This window comes from Bos mutus, chromosome 15 (assembly GCF_027580195.1).
Source record: "Bos mutus isolate GX-2022 chromosome 15, NWIPB_WYAK_1.1, whole genome shotgun sequence".
Lineage (NCBI taxonomy): Eukaryota > Metazoa > Chordata > Mammalia > Artiodactyla > Bovidae > Bos > Bos mutus.
This window is the reverse complement of record NC_091631.1, coordinates 50,616,862-50,631,327: the sequence shown is the minus strand read 5'-3', so window position 1 is coordinate 50,631,327 and position 14,466 is coordinate 50,616,862. Positions and strand designations below refer to the sequence as shown.

At 38.0% G+C, this 14,466-nt stretch overlaps 1 protein-coding gene across 1 annotated transcript in view; it reads left to right on the top strand.

The window, feature by feature from the left end:
* The first annotated feature begins 203 nt into the window (after positions 1–203).
* ARCN1 (archain 1) overlaps positions 204–14,466 on the top strand; it is a 29,848-nt gene continuing 15,585 nt past the window's right edge. Inside the window, exons 1-4 of the mRNA XM_005897141.3 lie at positions 204–364; positions 12,782–13,045; positions 13,525–13,704; positions 13,834–14,039. Of these exons, the coding sequence (XP_005897203.1) occupies positions 362–364; positions 12,782–13,045; positions 13,525–13,704; positions 13,834–14,039 (653 nt within the window). The 5' untranslated portion in view covers positions 204–361. The remainder of the gene's footprint in view (positions 365–12,781; positions 13,046–13,524; positions 13,705–13,833; positions 14,040–14,466) is intronic.

The following is a 14,466-nucleotide window of genomic DNA, read 5'->3' as shown; positions in this document are numbered from 1 at the left end:
GAGCTTTATAAACTGCAAGAGATGTCGCAAGTTAACCAAAAGCGCTGACGAACACGGAAGGGAGACAAGCCTATGGTTCCACGTTGGAGGTCGAGCCCCCAGGCCTCCCCGGCACAACCTGCGTTGCTAGCCGGCGCCCGCAGTCTCTCCACTTCACGGCGCCCCGCCCCCCGCCCTTTGACCCGCGCCGTTTCCGGTTGGAGACGTGGCTCGAGGACGCCATCTTGGTAAGAGGCGAGTCGGCGGCGCTCCTGTCAGGGGGGCAGCAGGTCCGGAGCGGCCGGTCCTCCCCTTCCCCCGACCCCAGCCCTAGCCGCAGTGGAGCCGGAGCGCGCGGGTGCGCCCCACTACCGCCGTCACCATGGTAAGACCCGAGCCGGGCTCACCTCCCGCGTCCGGCCTTGCTCGACCGTTCTCCCTGCTACCGGCCTGTACTGGGGCTGGAGGAGCCCCGCCCCAAGAGCCGGGAGCCGGACACTTCCTCGGGGCTCTGGGGGCTTCTCCACCCTGTGATCGACTCCGCAGGAGATCCGAGGGACCTGACTGCAGTCCCTCTATCGTCGCGCCCACACCCCTCCCCCGCCATCAGCTAGGCACCCTCCTCTGCCGGGATTCGGGCCCTAAAGCGGGCCCGGGGTTTTTGCTCTGCAAGAACCTACCTCTTAGTGATGGGTCTTGGACCCCACGCTGCTGACCTGGCCTCTGGTGTCCAGCAGGTTCAGTGGGTGCCTCGGCGCCCCAAGCTGGGCTTCTGTCAGGGGTTCACTTCATTCTGTAATCAACTCACCTCTCATCCCCGGTGTTCCGTAGGCCGTGGATGTTTGAAATCTAAATCATTAGTGTTGAGGACTTTTTCTTTGGTTTGTTGGAAAAGGAGAAATAGAGGAAAGTGCATAGGGAGGCACAGAACGGGAAGGAGTAACTTCTGACAGTGATACGGCACTAATTGTAGGACCCAGGTAACCCAGAAACCTGCTGCCCGCTTCTGTAGATGTTAGGTGTGTCCATTTGTCGGTGTGATTGGGTATACTCTGTGTATAGAGCATTGGGAAGATGAGAGCCAGTTGTGGAGAACACAGGTTTTCTGTCTTCAAGGAGCTTATAGTTCAGGTGAAGTGTGGATGTGGCATATCGTAATCAGATGTCTCACAGGAGTGAGAAGGGGTTTATTCTTTGGGACCTGTTACTTGCCTTCAGTTGAATTATCTTCGCGTTCTCATCTGTGGTGGTGGTGGTTTAGTGGCTAAGTTGACTCTTTTGCGATCACATGGACTACCGGGTTCCTCTGTCCAGGCAAGAATGCTGGAATGGGTTGCCATTTTCTTCTCCCATCTCGTCTGTAGTGGAGAAGGTTAAAATCAATGCTTGTGAGAGATGAAACAAAACATAGTGCTCACTCCACTACGTCCGGCTTCATCACTACGGTTTGTGAACATTTGTGAAGTAGAAGTTTTTTGCTTCCAAAGAAGCTAGTAATTTTTAAAGTGCACTTTATGTCGTTTAATCTTTTGAAGGGTGTGCTTTTCTTATTTCTCTTTTTGACACTAGATTAATAATTTGATTTAAAACATCTTCCTACACATTTCAGAGATGACAATATATAATTTGGTGCCAGTTATACTAAGTTCTGTTCACAACCTTTTTAGATGAAAACTTGGTGGGTGAGGAGATTCAGGCTTGGGCATTAAATGGCTGAACAGTTTTCTTCAGCTTCAGGCATATAAATTGCATCAAGCAGGTTTGTCTCATAAAACTTTTATATTGGACATAAAATTTCCAAAAACTCCTTTCTTCATTTCCACTAGAAGGCTTAGTATTCGGGTAGTGATTTTAAAACTACTTTCTTTTTACATCTTAGATGTACATGTAGTGCATTTCAGAGTATAACATTAAAAGCAAAATTAAAAGCTTTATTATATAAACCAAATGTAGATAATCTTAACAAAAGCCTTGTTTGTTGATAAGTTCTTGGGAACGTCGTGCTATTTTTTTCCCCAGTAGTATTTTTAATTCATCGATACCCAGAGGGCCCATAGGGCCCTAGGTGTTCCGTGGTAAACATAAAAACATAAATTTTGCATGTTATTTGGACACTGCATATACATACAGATGTGTCACATTTAAATATGCCTATAGTTCTGAATTATTTGGAACTTGGTATGATCCAGATACCTACAGGTTTGTGTACTCTGGAGAACAACTTATCTCAGTACATTCTGCTCTGTTGAGTCTTAAGGCATTATTAAGTATTTTTCTGTGTAATATTTATGGGTTCCGTTCCTTTACAAAGAGATCCCTGGACAAAGAAATGTCCAAATAGGGTAACAGTTTGCAAAGATTTCTTGAATCTAAAAGCTGTATCCAGAGTTCTAAAAATTGATCTATAATAAAATTTTCAAACATGTAAGAAAGTTGAGAGCTTTACAGTGAACACGCATGTAACCACCAGCTAGTCTGTAATTAACATTTCACTATTTTTGCTTTATCACACATCTAATTATTCATCCATCCTGTGGTCGTCTTTTTTTTAATGCATTTTAGGGGCTTCGCTGGTGGCCCAGTGGCTAAGACTCCACGCTCCCCATGCAGGAGGGGGCCCGGGTTTGATCCCTGGTCAGGGAACTAGATCCCACATTCTGCAATTAAGAGCTCATACAGCCAAATAAATAAATATATATTTTTAAAATGCACTTTAAAATAAATTGTAGATATCAGTATGTAAATGTTGGTTTTTGAATAGTAAATTTCCTTTAGCTTTAGTGACTGAACTTGGTGCAAAATGTCCTACACTGCAAAGTCCTAGTAGAGAAATAAAATGAACAAATGGAAAAACAAATGATTTATGATGACTTTGTTATAAAATCAAGTACAAAAAAAAATCTTTTTTCTAGTTTTCATCAAATTAATGAGAACGTGTTCTTACTTTCTTAACATTTGTCTGGTATCATTATAGTCAGTTTTTTTCCTTAATAAGTTTATATTTGAATGAACTTGATATTAAGTCTCATTGTAGCCCTAATCTGTGAAGTCTTTGCTTAACTACAGAGTGCTATTCTTTTCTTATTTACTAAGTATGGGGAGTGAGTAAATCTATTGTAGTGATCTCATTAAATATCAGTGATCACAGTATGTTCAGTTCTCAAGAATCATTAGTTATTAGAAAGCTAGATTTGGGTTTCTATGGCTGAGATTGGGGGCTGGGACAGGGGGCACTGAAATCCTACACTGCTGCTAAGTCACTTCAGTCGTGTCCGACTCTGTGCAACCCCATAGACGGCAGCCCACCAGGCTCCCCCGTCCCTGGGATTCTCCAGGCAAGAACACTGGAGTGGGTTGCCATTTCCTTCTCCAATGGATGAAAGTGAAAAGTGAAAGCGAAGTCGCTCAGTCGTGTCCGACTCCTAGTGACCCCATGGACTGCAGCCCACCAGGCTCCTCCATGGGATTTTCCAGGCAAGAGTACTGGAGTGCGGTGCCATCACCTTCTCCGGAAATCCTACACAGTAATAACTAATTCCCAATTAGGGGGTATTTTTTCTTTTTCATATGCAATACAACAGCTGCACACCTGTTGTATTCTTTATGTATCTTTTTGATTGTTGTTTCAGAGGAGAGCAAAGAATGAAAATAATTTCTTGAGTTTCTGTTGATTTGCCATCTTGTCTATTCTCCAAATAGGAAGTACAGTGCAGAAACTGAGAACAATGTCCTTTTATTTTTATACTCTACTACAAGTTTTTTGTTTTAGGACAGGAACTTGGTGATGAGCTTAAAATTCTTACTGAGTAACTTCAAGTTTTGGTTTTGTTTTGTGCTCTATGTTTTATTGTAATCTCCCCCGATTTGATATTATCTGTAATCATTTCATGCAAGCAAGAAAGACAAAATGATCCTTTATGACAGTTGTAGAAACTAGCCTTAATATGATCATGAATTATATAGAGATCATCATTACAGTGAATTACAAAGAACAGAGTTACTGGCTAATTGTGGAAGTGAGGAATACTGAAGCATTTAGAGGTTTGAGGAAGTCTTTGACTTTTTTCTTTAAGGAATTGGTCATATTTTTCCTGTTATTTTTGGACCTCTATAGCTAGTAGAGATGGCAGCTATCTGACACACGTACACTATAAACATACATATGGTTTGTTTTGGTTAGGCAGTTTGCCTTTCGGCAGCTTAATATTAATGCAAAACATGGTTCCAAAGTAGTTGTCACTGGAGCAGTGGGTGTGAAATGGAAACATGGCAAATTTTCTGTTGCTATAGTTTTCAAATGCTTAGAGTTACAGTATCATAGAGATGCAAAGGCACTTTCACATAAACTAACCTCAGAAGGCAAAGAATCCACCTGCAATGTGGGAGACCTGGATTCGATCCCTGGGTTTGGGAAGATACCCTGGAGAAAGGAATGGCTACCCACTCCAGTATTCTGGCCTGGAGAATTCCATGGACAGAGAAGCCTGGCAGGCTACAGTCCATGGGGTCGCAAAAAGTTGGACACTTCACTTCACTTCAACCTGTATTTTAGGTGTATTTCAAAAAGCGATTAAGTGACATCCAATGTAATATAATTAGTGGTAGAGGCAGAACAAAAATCTAATTCTCCAGCTTTCTTTATTCAAGGAACTTGAATAGGAGAGTGTTGTTATTTAATCCAAAAACAAATGATAATATATTCAAAGTATTTTAAGTATATTAAGAGAAAAGTTGTCTAACAAAGTTTAACCTATTGGGGAACTTTATTTTTTAAAACAATCCTGAGGAGATCATCTCCATAACTCTGGGCCCAGAGGGACTCCCCTGGTGATCCAGTGGCTAAAACTCTGTGCTCCGGATCCAGGGGGCCTGGGCTTAATCCCTAGTCAGGGAACTAGAACCCACATGTTGCAACTAAGATCTCGCATGCTGCAAGGAAAATTAAAAAAAAATCCCTTGTCACCTAAGACCTGGCACAGGCAAATAAATAAATATTTTTTAAAAAAACAAACGCAAGGACTCTTGAAAGTTTGTTTTAGGTCTAAATGCTCTTTTCCAAAAATGTAAAAAACAAGCAAAATAACTGTATAGAGAATTATACTTATTCACTGTTTCCCAAAGAAAATCAGGTCAAATTATAGTAGGAAAAATTAACCTACCTTTTAGTGTATACTGTATTTTAATAATTGGTAAACATTGATATGAAGAGAAAATTATTTCAAGGCATTTAAGAAGACGAATGTTGATTTAGAATAGGTTAAATTTCTCTTGTTGACCATACCTCCCAACCAAGTTATTAACTGCTGCGTTAACATGAATAATAATGAATAGAAACCTATGTCAACTTAGTGCGAACTGTGATTGTGATGTCTTGGGTGTTTTGAAGTTGAGAGTCATACTTAGTCTTGGGCACTTCGGTCCTACTTTGGGAGCCTTATTTGCTTGTGTCTGAATGATGGAATGACTCAAAAGAGAGGACCTACTATTTTACCCTACTGCTCCTTCATCTTTACATAGTCAAGTTTCCTGATTGATCAAAGCATAATTTAAGTAGTGTTTGTTCCATCAAATCTTCATGATCTTGTGAGCTAGAAGTAATCTCTTCTTCCTCTGAATTCCCATAGTGCATTACTTTACACATTCTGCCTAGTTTGTGTCTTATCCCTGCTAGGCTGCTGCCGCCTTTTTTTCTGATGTGTAATTGACGTACAGCATATTACTTTCATATTTACAGGATAATAATTTGATATTTGTATATATTGTGATATGATCATCAAAATAAGTCTAGTTAATATCACTATACATAGTTAGAAAATAATTTATTTTTCTTGAGATAAGAACTTTGGGGATCCTACTAGATTTCTTAAGACTGCCAGTCCTACTAATTTCCTCATTGTAGTCCCAGAGAGCATCTAGTATGTATAGTAGGTATCCAATAAATAATTGTTTAGTTAATTCTTATAGTAATACAGCCAAAATGGAGATTGCCAGTACTATAGTTAGCCTTTGACCATGCCCAATTGATAAAGCAAAGTTTGAATGGATAGCATACACCTCTCTGGTCAGAGGCTGTCTTTAATTTCTTTTTCCCTTTAAATGTTGCCTTGATGTTAATTTTTACCTAAACTCTTATCCGTATGGTATGGAGGTGTTTTGAATTCTAGATGCCTGAGAAGTACCCTGAAGCCTATAAACATTGTTTCTAATAGAGTTACTGTTATTAGATATATTAAATATGGGCTTTGTAGTTAAACAGCATATATATATATATATATATATATATATATATAGGTCTGAAGGTTTGGTCTGAGCAATCCTTTCTCTGGGTAGATTTTTGACTTCAAGTGTTTAAATTGTGCTGTGCTTAGTATTTCTACTGTGGCTTATTTTATTCGTCAAAACATTGCAAAATTCTCGGATGGGGGAATCATACTTTGTAGGACTGTGATTCTCAGCCTTTTTTTGGTGAGGAGGCCCTTTGTAAGTATTAAATTTATAATGTGCTCCCATTTATTAGTAATATTTCTCACTGCATAAAGTGATTTCTCTATGGATCATTTGAGAATTACTACTCTAGAGGATCTATGAATTTTCTGACATTAAATGTAAAATTTTTTAGGGAGTATGTGTCCATTTTTAATCTGTTAAAATATTGCCAAATCCATAAAGGTAAAAATCCATTGCTTTGAAATGACAAAGGTTTTAATAAGATACATTTCTTGGCAAGTTAATAGTGATGCTGCTTTACATTGTGAGTATATGTGGTATAAGTTGTATATAAGTGTTGTGGTATAAGTGCTTTGGCTTACAGTTTTATTATTCTCATTTGGTCCTCATAATAACTTGTGAGATTGTCAGATGATGCTCCATTTTCTAAGGGAGGAAACTGAGGCTGAGAGGTTGAAACATAACTTAAATCAGACAGATAGTAAATAAAACAAAAACTAGGATCCAGATCTTCTCACTTCCAGTCATTTAACTTTCCTGATATGTTAACTTGATTCTTTGCAAATTTAGAACATTATTTCTAATTCACATAGTCTTTGGGAAAAGAAGAAACCAATGTGAGATAATCTCAAATATAAGGAAATTCTTCATTTTCCTGATGAGAATATTAAAGAAACCTTTTTGGAGTATATAAACTTTTAGGACTGTAGCACAAATATTTAAAGTATTTAAAAATTTACTTACGTTCTTAAAGTATTTTAAAATTTACTTACGTTCTTAAGGTATTTAATAATTTACTTAAATATACTGTTGATTTTTAAATTGAAAAATAATTCATTTTTTTCTGTTCTTATCTTCATGAAACGATTTATCCAAATTCTTCACAGGCATCATTGTCACTAGGTGTGCTTTTTGAATTACGGTCTCCTAGAACTTTGACATACAATTTTTAATATTTAGCACTTTTTGAATCCATGTACCATATTGATACTTTTGGAAGCTTTATTATGAGTCATAAAAACCCATTTGTATTACAGTAGAGCAGTTGATTTTAAAAGAAATATTTATTGGAAATTCCCTAGCAGTCCAGTGGCTGGGAGTCTGGGCTTTCACTGCCAAGAGCCCAGGTTCAGTCCCTGGTTGGTGAACTATTTTAAGATCCCACAAACCTCATAGTACAGAAAAAGAAAAAAAAAATCATTACTGACATCCAACACATGAAATTGTGAGTTTTGATCCTCCGGATAATTTATAAATCAGATGGTCTTTTATTAGTACATGTAAAACTAGCACAGTTTGAGACTGAGGATAAAATCTACCCTACACAATTCATGTAGATGTTCAATGTAAAGTGATTGAGAGAAAGTCTTTAATATGAAAGACTAGAAGAATTTGAATCTATAGAACTCTTTTTTTTTTTTTTTTTTTAAATAAATATTCCTTGTCTAAAAAATGCTTTTAGTGAGTAATTAGCCTCCAATTAAAATAAATAAATTTATATTAAAAAATACTTTTAATGGATATATCATACCTTAAATTTATCAATAATTTCTTAATGTCATTAACTGTTCATTCACTGTTCATATTTTCCCATTTGTCTTATAATTTTTTTAAACAGTAATTTGAATCAGGATTCAAGTAAGATTATACAATGTGATTGGTTGACATTGTCTCTTAAGTCTCTTTTAATCTATGGGTTTGCCTTCCATTCCTGTTTTTATTCACGGACTTCCCTGGTGGCTCAGATGGTAAAGCGTCCGTTTACAATGTGGGAGACCTGGGTTCAAGCCCTGGGTTGGGAAGATCCCCTGGAGAAGGAAATGGCAATCCAGTCCAGTACTATTGCCTGGAAAATCCCATGGACAGAGGAGCCTGGTAGGCTACAGTCTATGGGATCCCAAAGAGTTGGACACGACTGGGCGACTTCACTTTCACTTTCCATTTCCCCTTTCCCAGTCCCTGGTAACCACTCATCTACTTTCTCTCTCTGAATTTGCTTGTTCTGGATGTTTCACGAAAATGAAATCATGTGAGATGTTGCCTTTTGTATCTGGTTTCTTTCATTTAGTGTAATATTTTCAAAGTTCATCCATACTATAGCATATTCTTCATTCCTTTTTATAGCTGAATAATATGCCATTGTATGGATGTACCACATTCTGTTTATCCAATCATAAGTTGGTGGATATTTGGGTTTTCACTGTTTATTTACTTATTTAGATACACAGATTTTTAGTTTTTTTGGCCCTGCCTTGTGACTTCCAGGATCTTAGTTCCCTGACCAGGGATTGAACATGGGTCATGGCAGTGAAAGTGCCAAATCCTAGCCACTGGACTGCTAGGGAATTCCTGGTGTTCACTTTTTATTATGTATTAGGTAGGTATTTTGAATAATGCTGCTGTGAACATGTGTACAAATTTTTATGTGACGTAGTTCTTTTATGAGGGCTCCTATTGGGACAGAAATCTTACTTTATTTGGATATATGTGTCAAATATGACACATACAAAGACATACCTGCTGATCACTCATAAGCTAAAGCAGCAACTACCTTTGCTTTTTTCTTTTTCTGCCAGAAATATGCAGATGGTTGGAACACGAACCTCATATGATAAAAATTAATGTGAAAGCAAATTTTTGAGTATATTTGGTTTTATTCTTCTAAACAAGTCTAAGTCTCTTGACTGGTGATAATTGTAGGTCAATTTCTTCTTCTTCAAGATTAAGGTATTACTGTGTGTGTACCAGGGCTTCCCTGGTAGCTCAGCTGGTGAAGAATCCACCTACAATGCAGGAGCTGCTAAGTCACTTCAGTCGTGTCCGACTCTGTGCGACCCTGTAGACGGCAGCCCACCAGGCTCCTCTGTCCCTGGGATTCTCCAGGCAAGAATACTGGCGTGGGTTGCCATTTCCTGCTCCAGTGCGTGAAAGTGAAAAATGAAAGTGAAGTTGCTCAGTGTCCCACTCTTTGCGACCCCATGGACTGTAGCCTACCAGGCTCCTCCGTCCATGGGATTTTCCAGGCAAGAGTACTGGAGTGGGTTGCCATGTCCTTCTCCAGGAGACCCCGGCTCAATTCCTGGGTTAGGAAGATCCCCTGGAGAAGGGATAGGCTACCCACTTCAGTATTCTTGGGCTTCCCTGGTGGCTCAGATGGTAAAGAATCTGCCTGCAGTGCGGGAGAGCTGGGTTCTATCCCTGGGTCAGGAAGATCCCCTGAGGAGGGCATGGCAACCCACTCCAGTATTCTTGCCTGGAGAATCCCTGTGGACAGAGGAGCCTGGTGGGCTACAGTCCATGGGGTTGCAAAGAGTCGGACATGACTGAACGACTAAGCACACGTGTTGTACCAAGAATTATAGGAGTCCTTGCCCTTTTTTGAAGAAATCTGTATTTCACACTATTAAAGAAATGAATGGGGACAATGTGGGGAATATAGTCTATAATTATGTAATATTTTTATATGGTAACAGATGGTGACTAGGTTAACATGGTGAACATTTTAAAATGTATAGAAATACAGAATAACTATGTTGTATACCAAAAACCAACATAGTGTTGTAGGTCAGTTATACTTTAAAAATAGCCAATACAATATTATAAAGCAATTATCCTCCAATTAAAAATAAATAAATTTAATCTTATTGTTAAAAAAATAAACTCATAGAAAAGAGATCAGATTTGTGGTCACCAGTGGCAGGGACTGGTGGGGGAGGGAGATTGGATGAAGGTAGTCAAAAAAGTGCAAACTTCCAGTTATAAGCTAAGTAAGTACTGGACATGCAGTGTACAATATGATCAGTATAACTAACAGTGCTGTATCATATATATATGAAAGTTGTTAAAAGAATCACATCACAAGGGAAAAGTTTTTTTTCTATTTCTTTTTGGCCATGCCAGGCGGCTTACAGGATCTTAGTTCCCTGAGTAGGGATCGAATTTGGGTCCTTTGTAGTGAAAGTGCAGAGTTCTAACCACTGGACCATGAGGGAATTCCGTTTTTTATATTTCTTTAATGTTCTACCTATATGAGATGACAGATGTTCACCAAACTTGTGATGTATATTAAGTCAAATCATCATGCTACATACCTTAAACTTTCAGTGCTGTATGTCAATTATATTTCAGTTAAACTGGAAGAAAAAAATAAAATGAAAGATGTGAAATCACCATATACACTTATAAGTTTATATGTTAATTCTGCCTCAATAAAGCTGAATTTAAAAAAAATTACATAGCAACAACAGCAACAAAATAATAAAGACATGGAGTGGAAGATTTCTTCTGAAAAGAATAGGTCATAACCTTGTTGCATTTTTATTCTTTTTGGGGGATCTTTTACTCCCCTCAGTATATCTTCTTGCCTCTTGCCTGGGTGATAACAGCAACCTCCCAAGTAGTTGTGATGGTGAATGATACATTTCTTAAGTACAAAACTCTTTATTTATTTTTTAAAATTATAAGTATTTTGGGGAAAGATGACTGTTCTGGGACTTTTAAGTGAGCTTATTTACCATTTTTAAAGTAATCAACTGTAATTTTTATACTCTCTACTTTTCCATATGTCTAAAATATCATCTTATATTTTTAAATATAAGATACAAAGATATATTTTTATATTTTATAAATACAAAAATATATTTTAGACATACAGGGGCTATTTTAGGGGCTTCCCTGGTATCTCAAGTGGTAAAGAACGCCTGTAATGCAGAAAACCCTGGTTCGATTCCTGGGTGGGGAAGATCCCCTGGAGAAGGGATAGGCTACTCACTCCAGTATTCTTGGGCTTCCTTGGTGGCTCAGAGAGTAAAGAATCTGCCTGCAATGTGGGAGACACTCCAGTATTCTTGCCTAGAGAATTCCCATGGACAGAGGAGCCTCGAAGACTGCAGTTCCTGGGGTCGCAAAGAATCGGGCACAACTGAGCGACTGAGCACACATGTTTTTAAAAGGATATAATTTACAAAGCAAGATTCTTCCTGAAAGTATTTATTTATGAAGTAGAGCTACTTTTTTTTTTAACTTTTGAATTCTATACTACATAACTTTATGCCAGCATAATTAAGGTAAGTTTCAACATAGAATTGATAGACTCAGGAGCATAAAATTGTATTACTCTCTTAAATGTGTTTCTTTCTAAACTTGCAGTTGTTATTTGGGAAATAGAGCAGTTGATAGGATTTATTCTTGAGATTTCATGTGAGAAAATGTGCACAATGTTCATGGGAAATAAATCAATCAGTAAAAATAAAGATCTGTTTGGTAGAGGAAAGTTATTTGTGCAAGATATAGATCAAACACTTTTTCACTATAAATTGTTTTTACCTAGCTGCTTGGACATAAGTGTGATAGTAACTATCTCCCAAATAACCTGATGACCTATCCTTGATGAATAAGGACATTATGTTCTCCTGTAATCACTGTAAAACTATATTGATGTTTTGAAACTAAAAGAATACTCAAATTGACTAACTTGTTTTTTTTCCAGCTGCTCACCTGTAGAGGAAAGATTTCTGTAAAACTGAGGAACCTGACCAATAGAATGTTAATATTTCAGAAATCGTATCCTAGTATTGAGGCTTCTGATATGTGTAAATAGTCTTTCTGTTACTTGTCCTTCCTTATAAACTTCTGGGTTCCTGCAATGAAGAGACTGTTAACACTATACTTAATTTTCTTACTACTCTGCTAATGACATTTGGTCATATCTTCCTTGGTGCTTTGTTTTGTTTAATGAAATGCCAGACTCTGAAAAAAAGGCTGTTGGTCTTGATCATTGCCCAGTGTCAAAAGCTGTGTGAAACATTGAGCCACTTAGTTTTTCCTTTTACAGATTGTTTGTGTGACTGGAGGTGAGTTAGTGTGGGTTAATCAAAGAGCAGAAGATAAATTTAGACTCACTAGATTGGTTCCATGTTTTAGGTAAAAATGAAAGGAAAGTTTTGGGGCCTTGTATAACTATTCAGCCTGCCTGCTCAGACCTCTGTAGAAATTTGTTTTTCCTTGAATAAGTTTAAGCTATTTATGGGTCTGCCAAAGCAGAGAGCAATCCAGTTTTGAGTCACAGGGTACCGATTAATAATGTGTGTAGGCTTAGAAAAAATTATTTCTTTACTAAGTTTTTCTCTAGATGTGTTATTGAAAAATAGGAGTAATAGCTTCATTTTCCTCTACTTCACCTTTATCTTATGAATGACATAGTGTAATTAAAAGAGCAATGAAGTAGAATCTGAAAGTCAGCATTCTAGTAGTAGTTATATCACTAAATAACTGAGTGTGGCATTCTACGGATCTGAAGATGTTGAGAAAACACATGTAAAAAAATGATTAGTACTTATTTACATGTTCCTTGCAGGTGCTGTTGGCAGCAGCAGTCTGTACAAAAGCAGGAAAAGCTATTGTTTCTCGACAGTTTGTAGAGATGACTCGAACTCGGATTGAGGGCTTGTTAGCAGCTTTTCCAAAGCTCATGAACACTGGAAAACAACATACATTTGTGGAAACAGAGAGTGTCAGATATGTTTACCAGCCTATGGAGAAATTGTACATGGTACTGATCACTACCAAAAACAGCAACATCTTAGAAGATCTGGAGACCCTAAGGCTCTTCTCAAGAGTGGTAAGAGTCCTATAATATTGCATTAAGGTTTTTGGAGTTTAAGTTTTTGTGTGAAACTATTTTTCCCCAAAGCAGCTGATGCTTATAATTTTGCGTGTTCTATGCACCTAGTCCCCGTCCCAGCATCTTATGTCACATCTCCTTTTACTGGATATCCTAAGACTGTAAATATTACAGAGGAGAATATGAAAATTGCTCTTTTGTTTCCCAGTTCCTTAGCGGTAACTATAACCTGCCATTGTGGTTCTGACACTTGTTTGGTCATATTTTTAGATAATATTCTTTCGATGAAATTTGTTGATGTAGCCACACATCTGGCATACAAAGGCTTATGCCAGAGACTTGCTTAAAGAGTAGTGGAAGGAGCTAGTAAAGCGATTCAGGCATATTGAAATATATGTATTTTATAGGATAAGAATTGGAAAGCATAACTGCTGATACATTCTAAATATTTCTTTTCCATTGTTCCTCATGATTAGATTCCTGAATATTGCCGAGCCTTAGAAGAGAATGAAATATCTGAGCACTGTTTTGATTTGATTTTTGCATTTGACGAAATTGTTGCCTTGGGATACCGGGAGAATGTTAACCTGGCACAGATCAGAACCTTCACAGAAATGGATTCCCATGAGGAGAAGGTGTTCAGAGCAGTCAGAGAGGTAAATAGGGTCTTCTTTGAGACTGCTGGTTTGTGTCTTTCTTTTAGGCTTCTCTGTCTGACTTTCCTTTCTTTATTTACTAGTCTGGTCTGAATTCAAAGCTGCATCCAAGTATGTCTCTTTTCGTAGACTCAAGAGCGTGAAGCCAAGGCTGAGATGCGGCGTAAAGCAAAAGAATTACAGCAGGCCCGAAGAGATGCAGAGAGACAGGGCAAAAAAGCACCAGGATTTGGGGGCTTTGGAAGCTCCACAGTGTCTGGAGGCAGCACAACTTCTATGATCACAGAGACCATCATTGAAACTGACAAACCAAAAGTGGCACCCGCACCAGCCAGGTATAATCTAGTGTAATCACCTAGAGTACAGGTGGTTCTAGAATGGCAGATGAAGGCTATATGTGTGTATCTCAGAGCAATATCTGATTTCTAGGCAAACTATTAAATAATGTGTGCCTTGATAAAGTAAGTTGTAATATTAAATTTGGCTGCATATTGATAATATGGGGATAAGGGAGAAATCTGATGGCGGTGTTTTTCCTTTTGTGTGAAAGAGAGTTCTTCTACAAATTTTACCTTGAAGCTCAATTTCCTATGAGAGTTGCCTTATATTGGAAGAAGAGTTATTTAACTGTTAAAGGGACACATACTTTTAATCTAGTGTTCATAAATGGATTTCAGGGAGAATCTAAACTACCTAAAGTTATATGAAAAAGTTTGTTTGTACATAAGTATATTTATCTGGATAGAAGGTACAAAGTTTTCC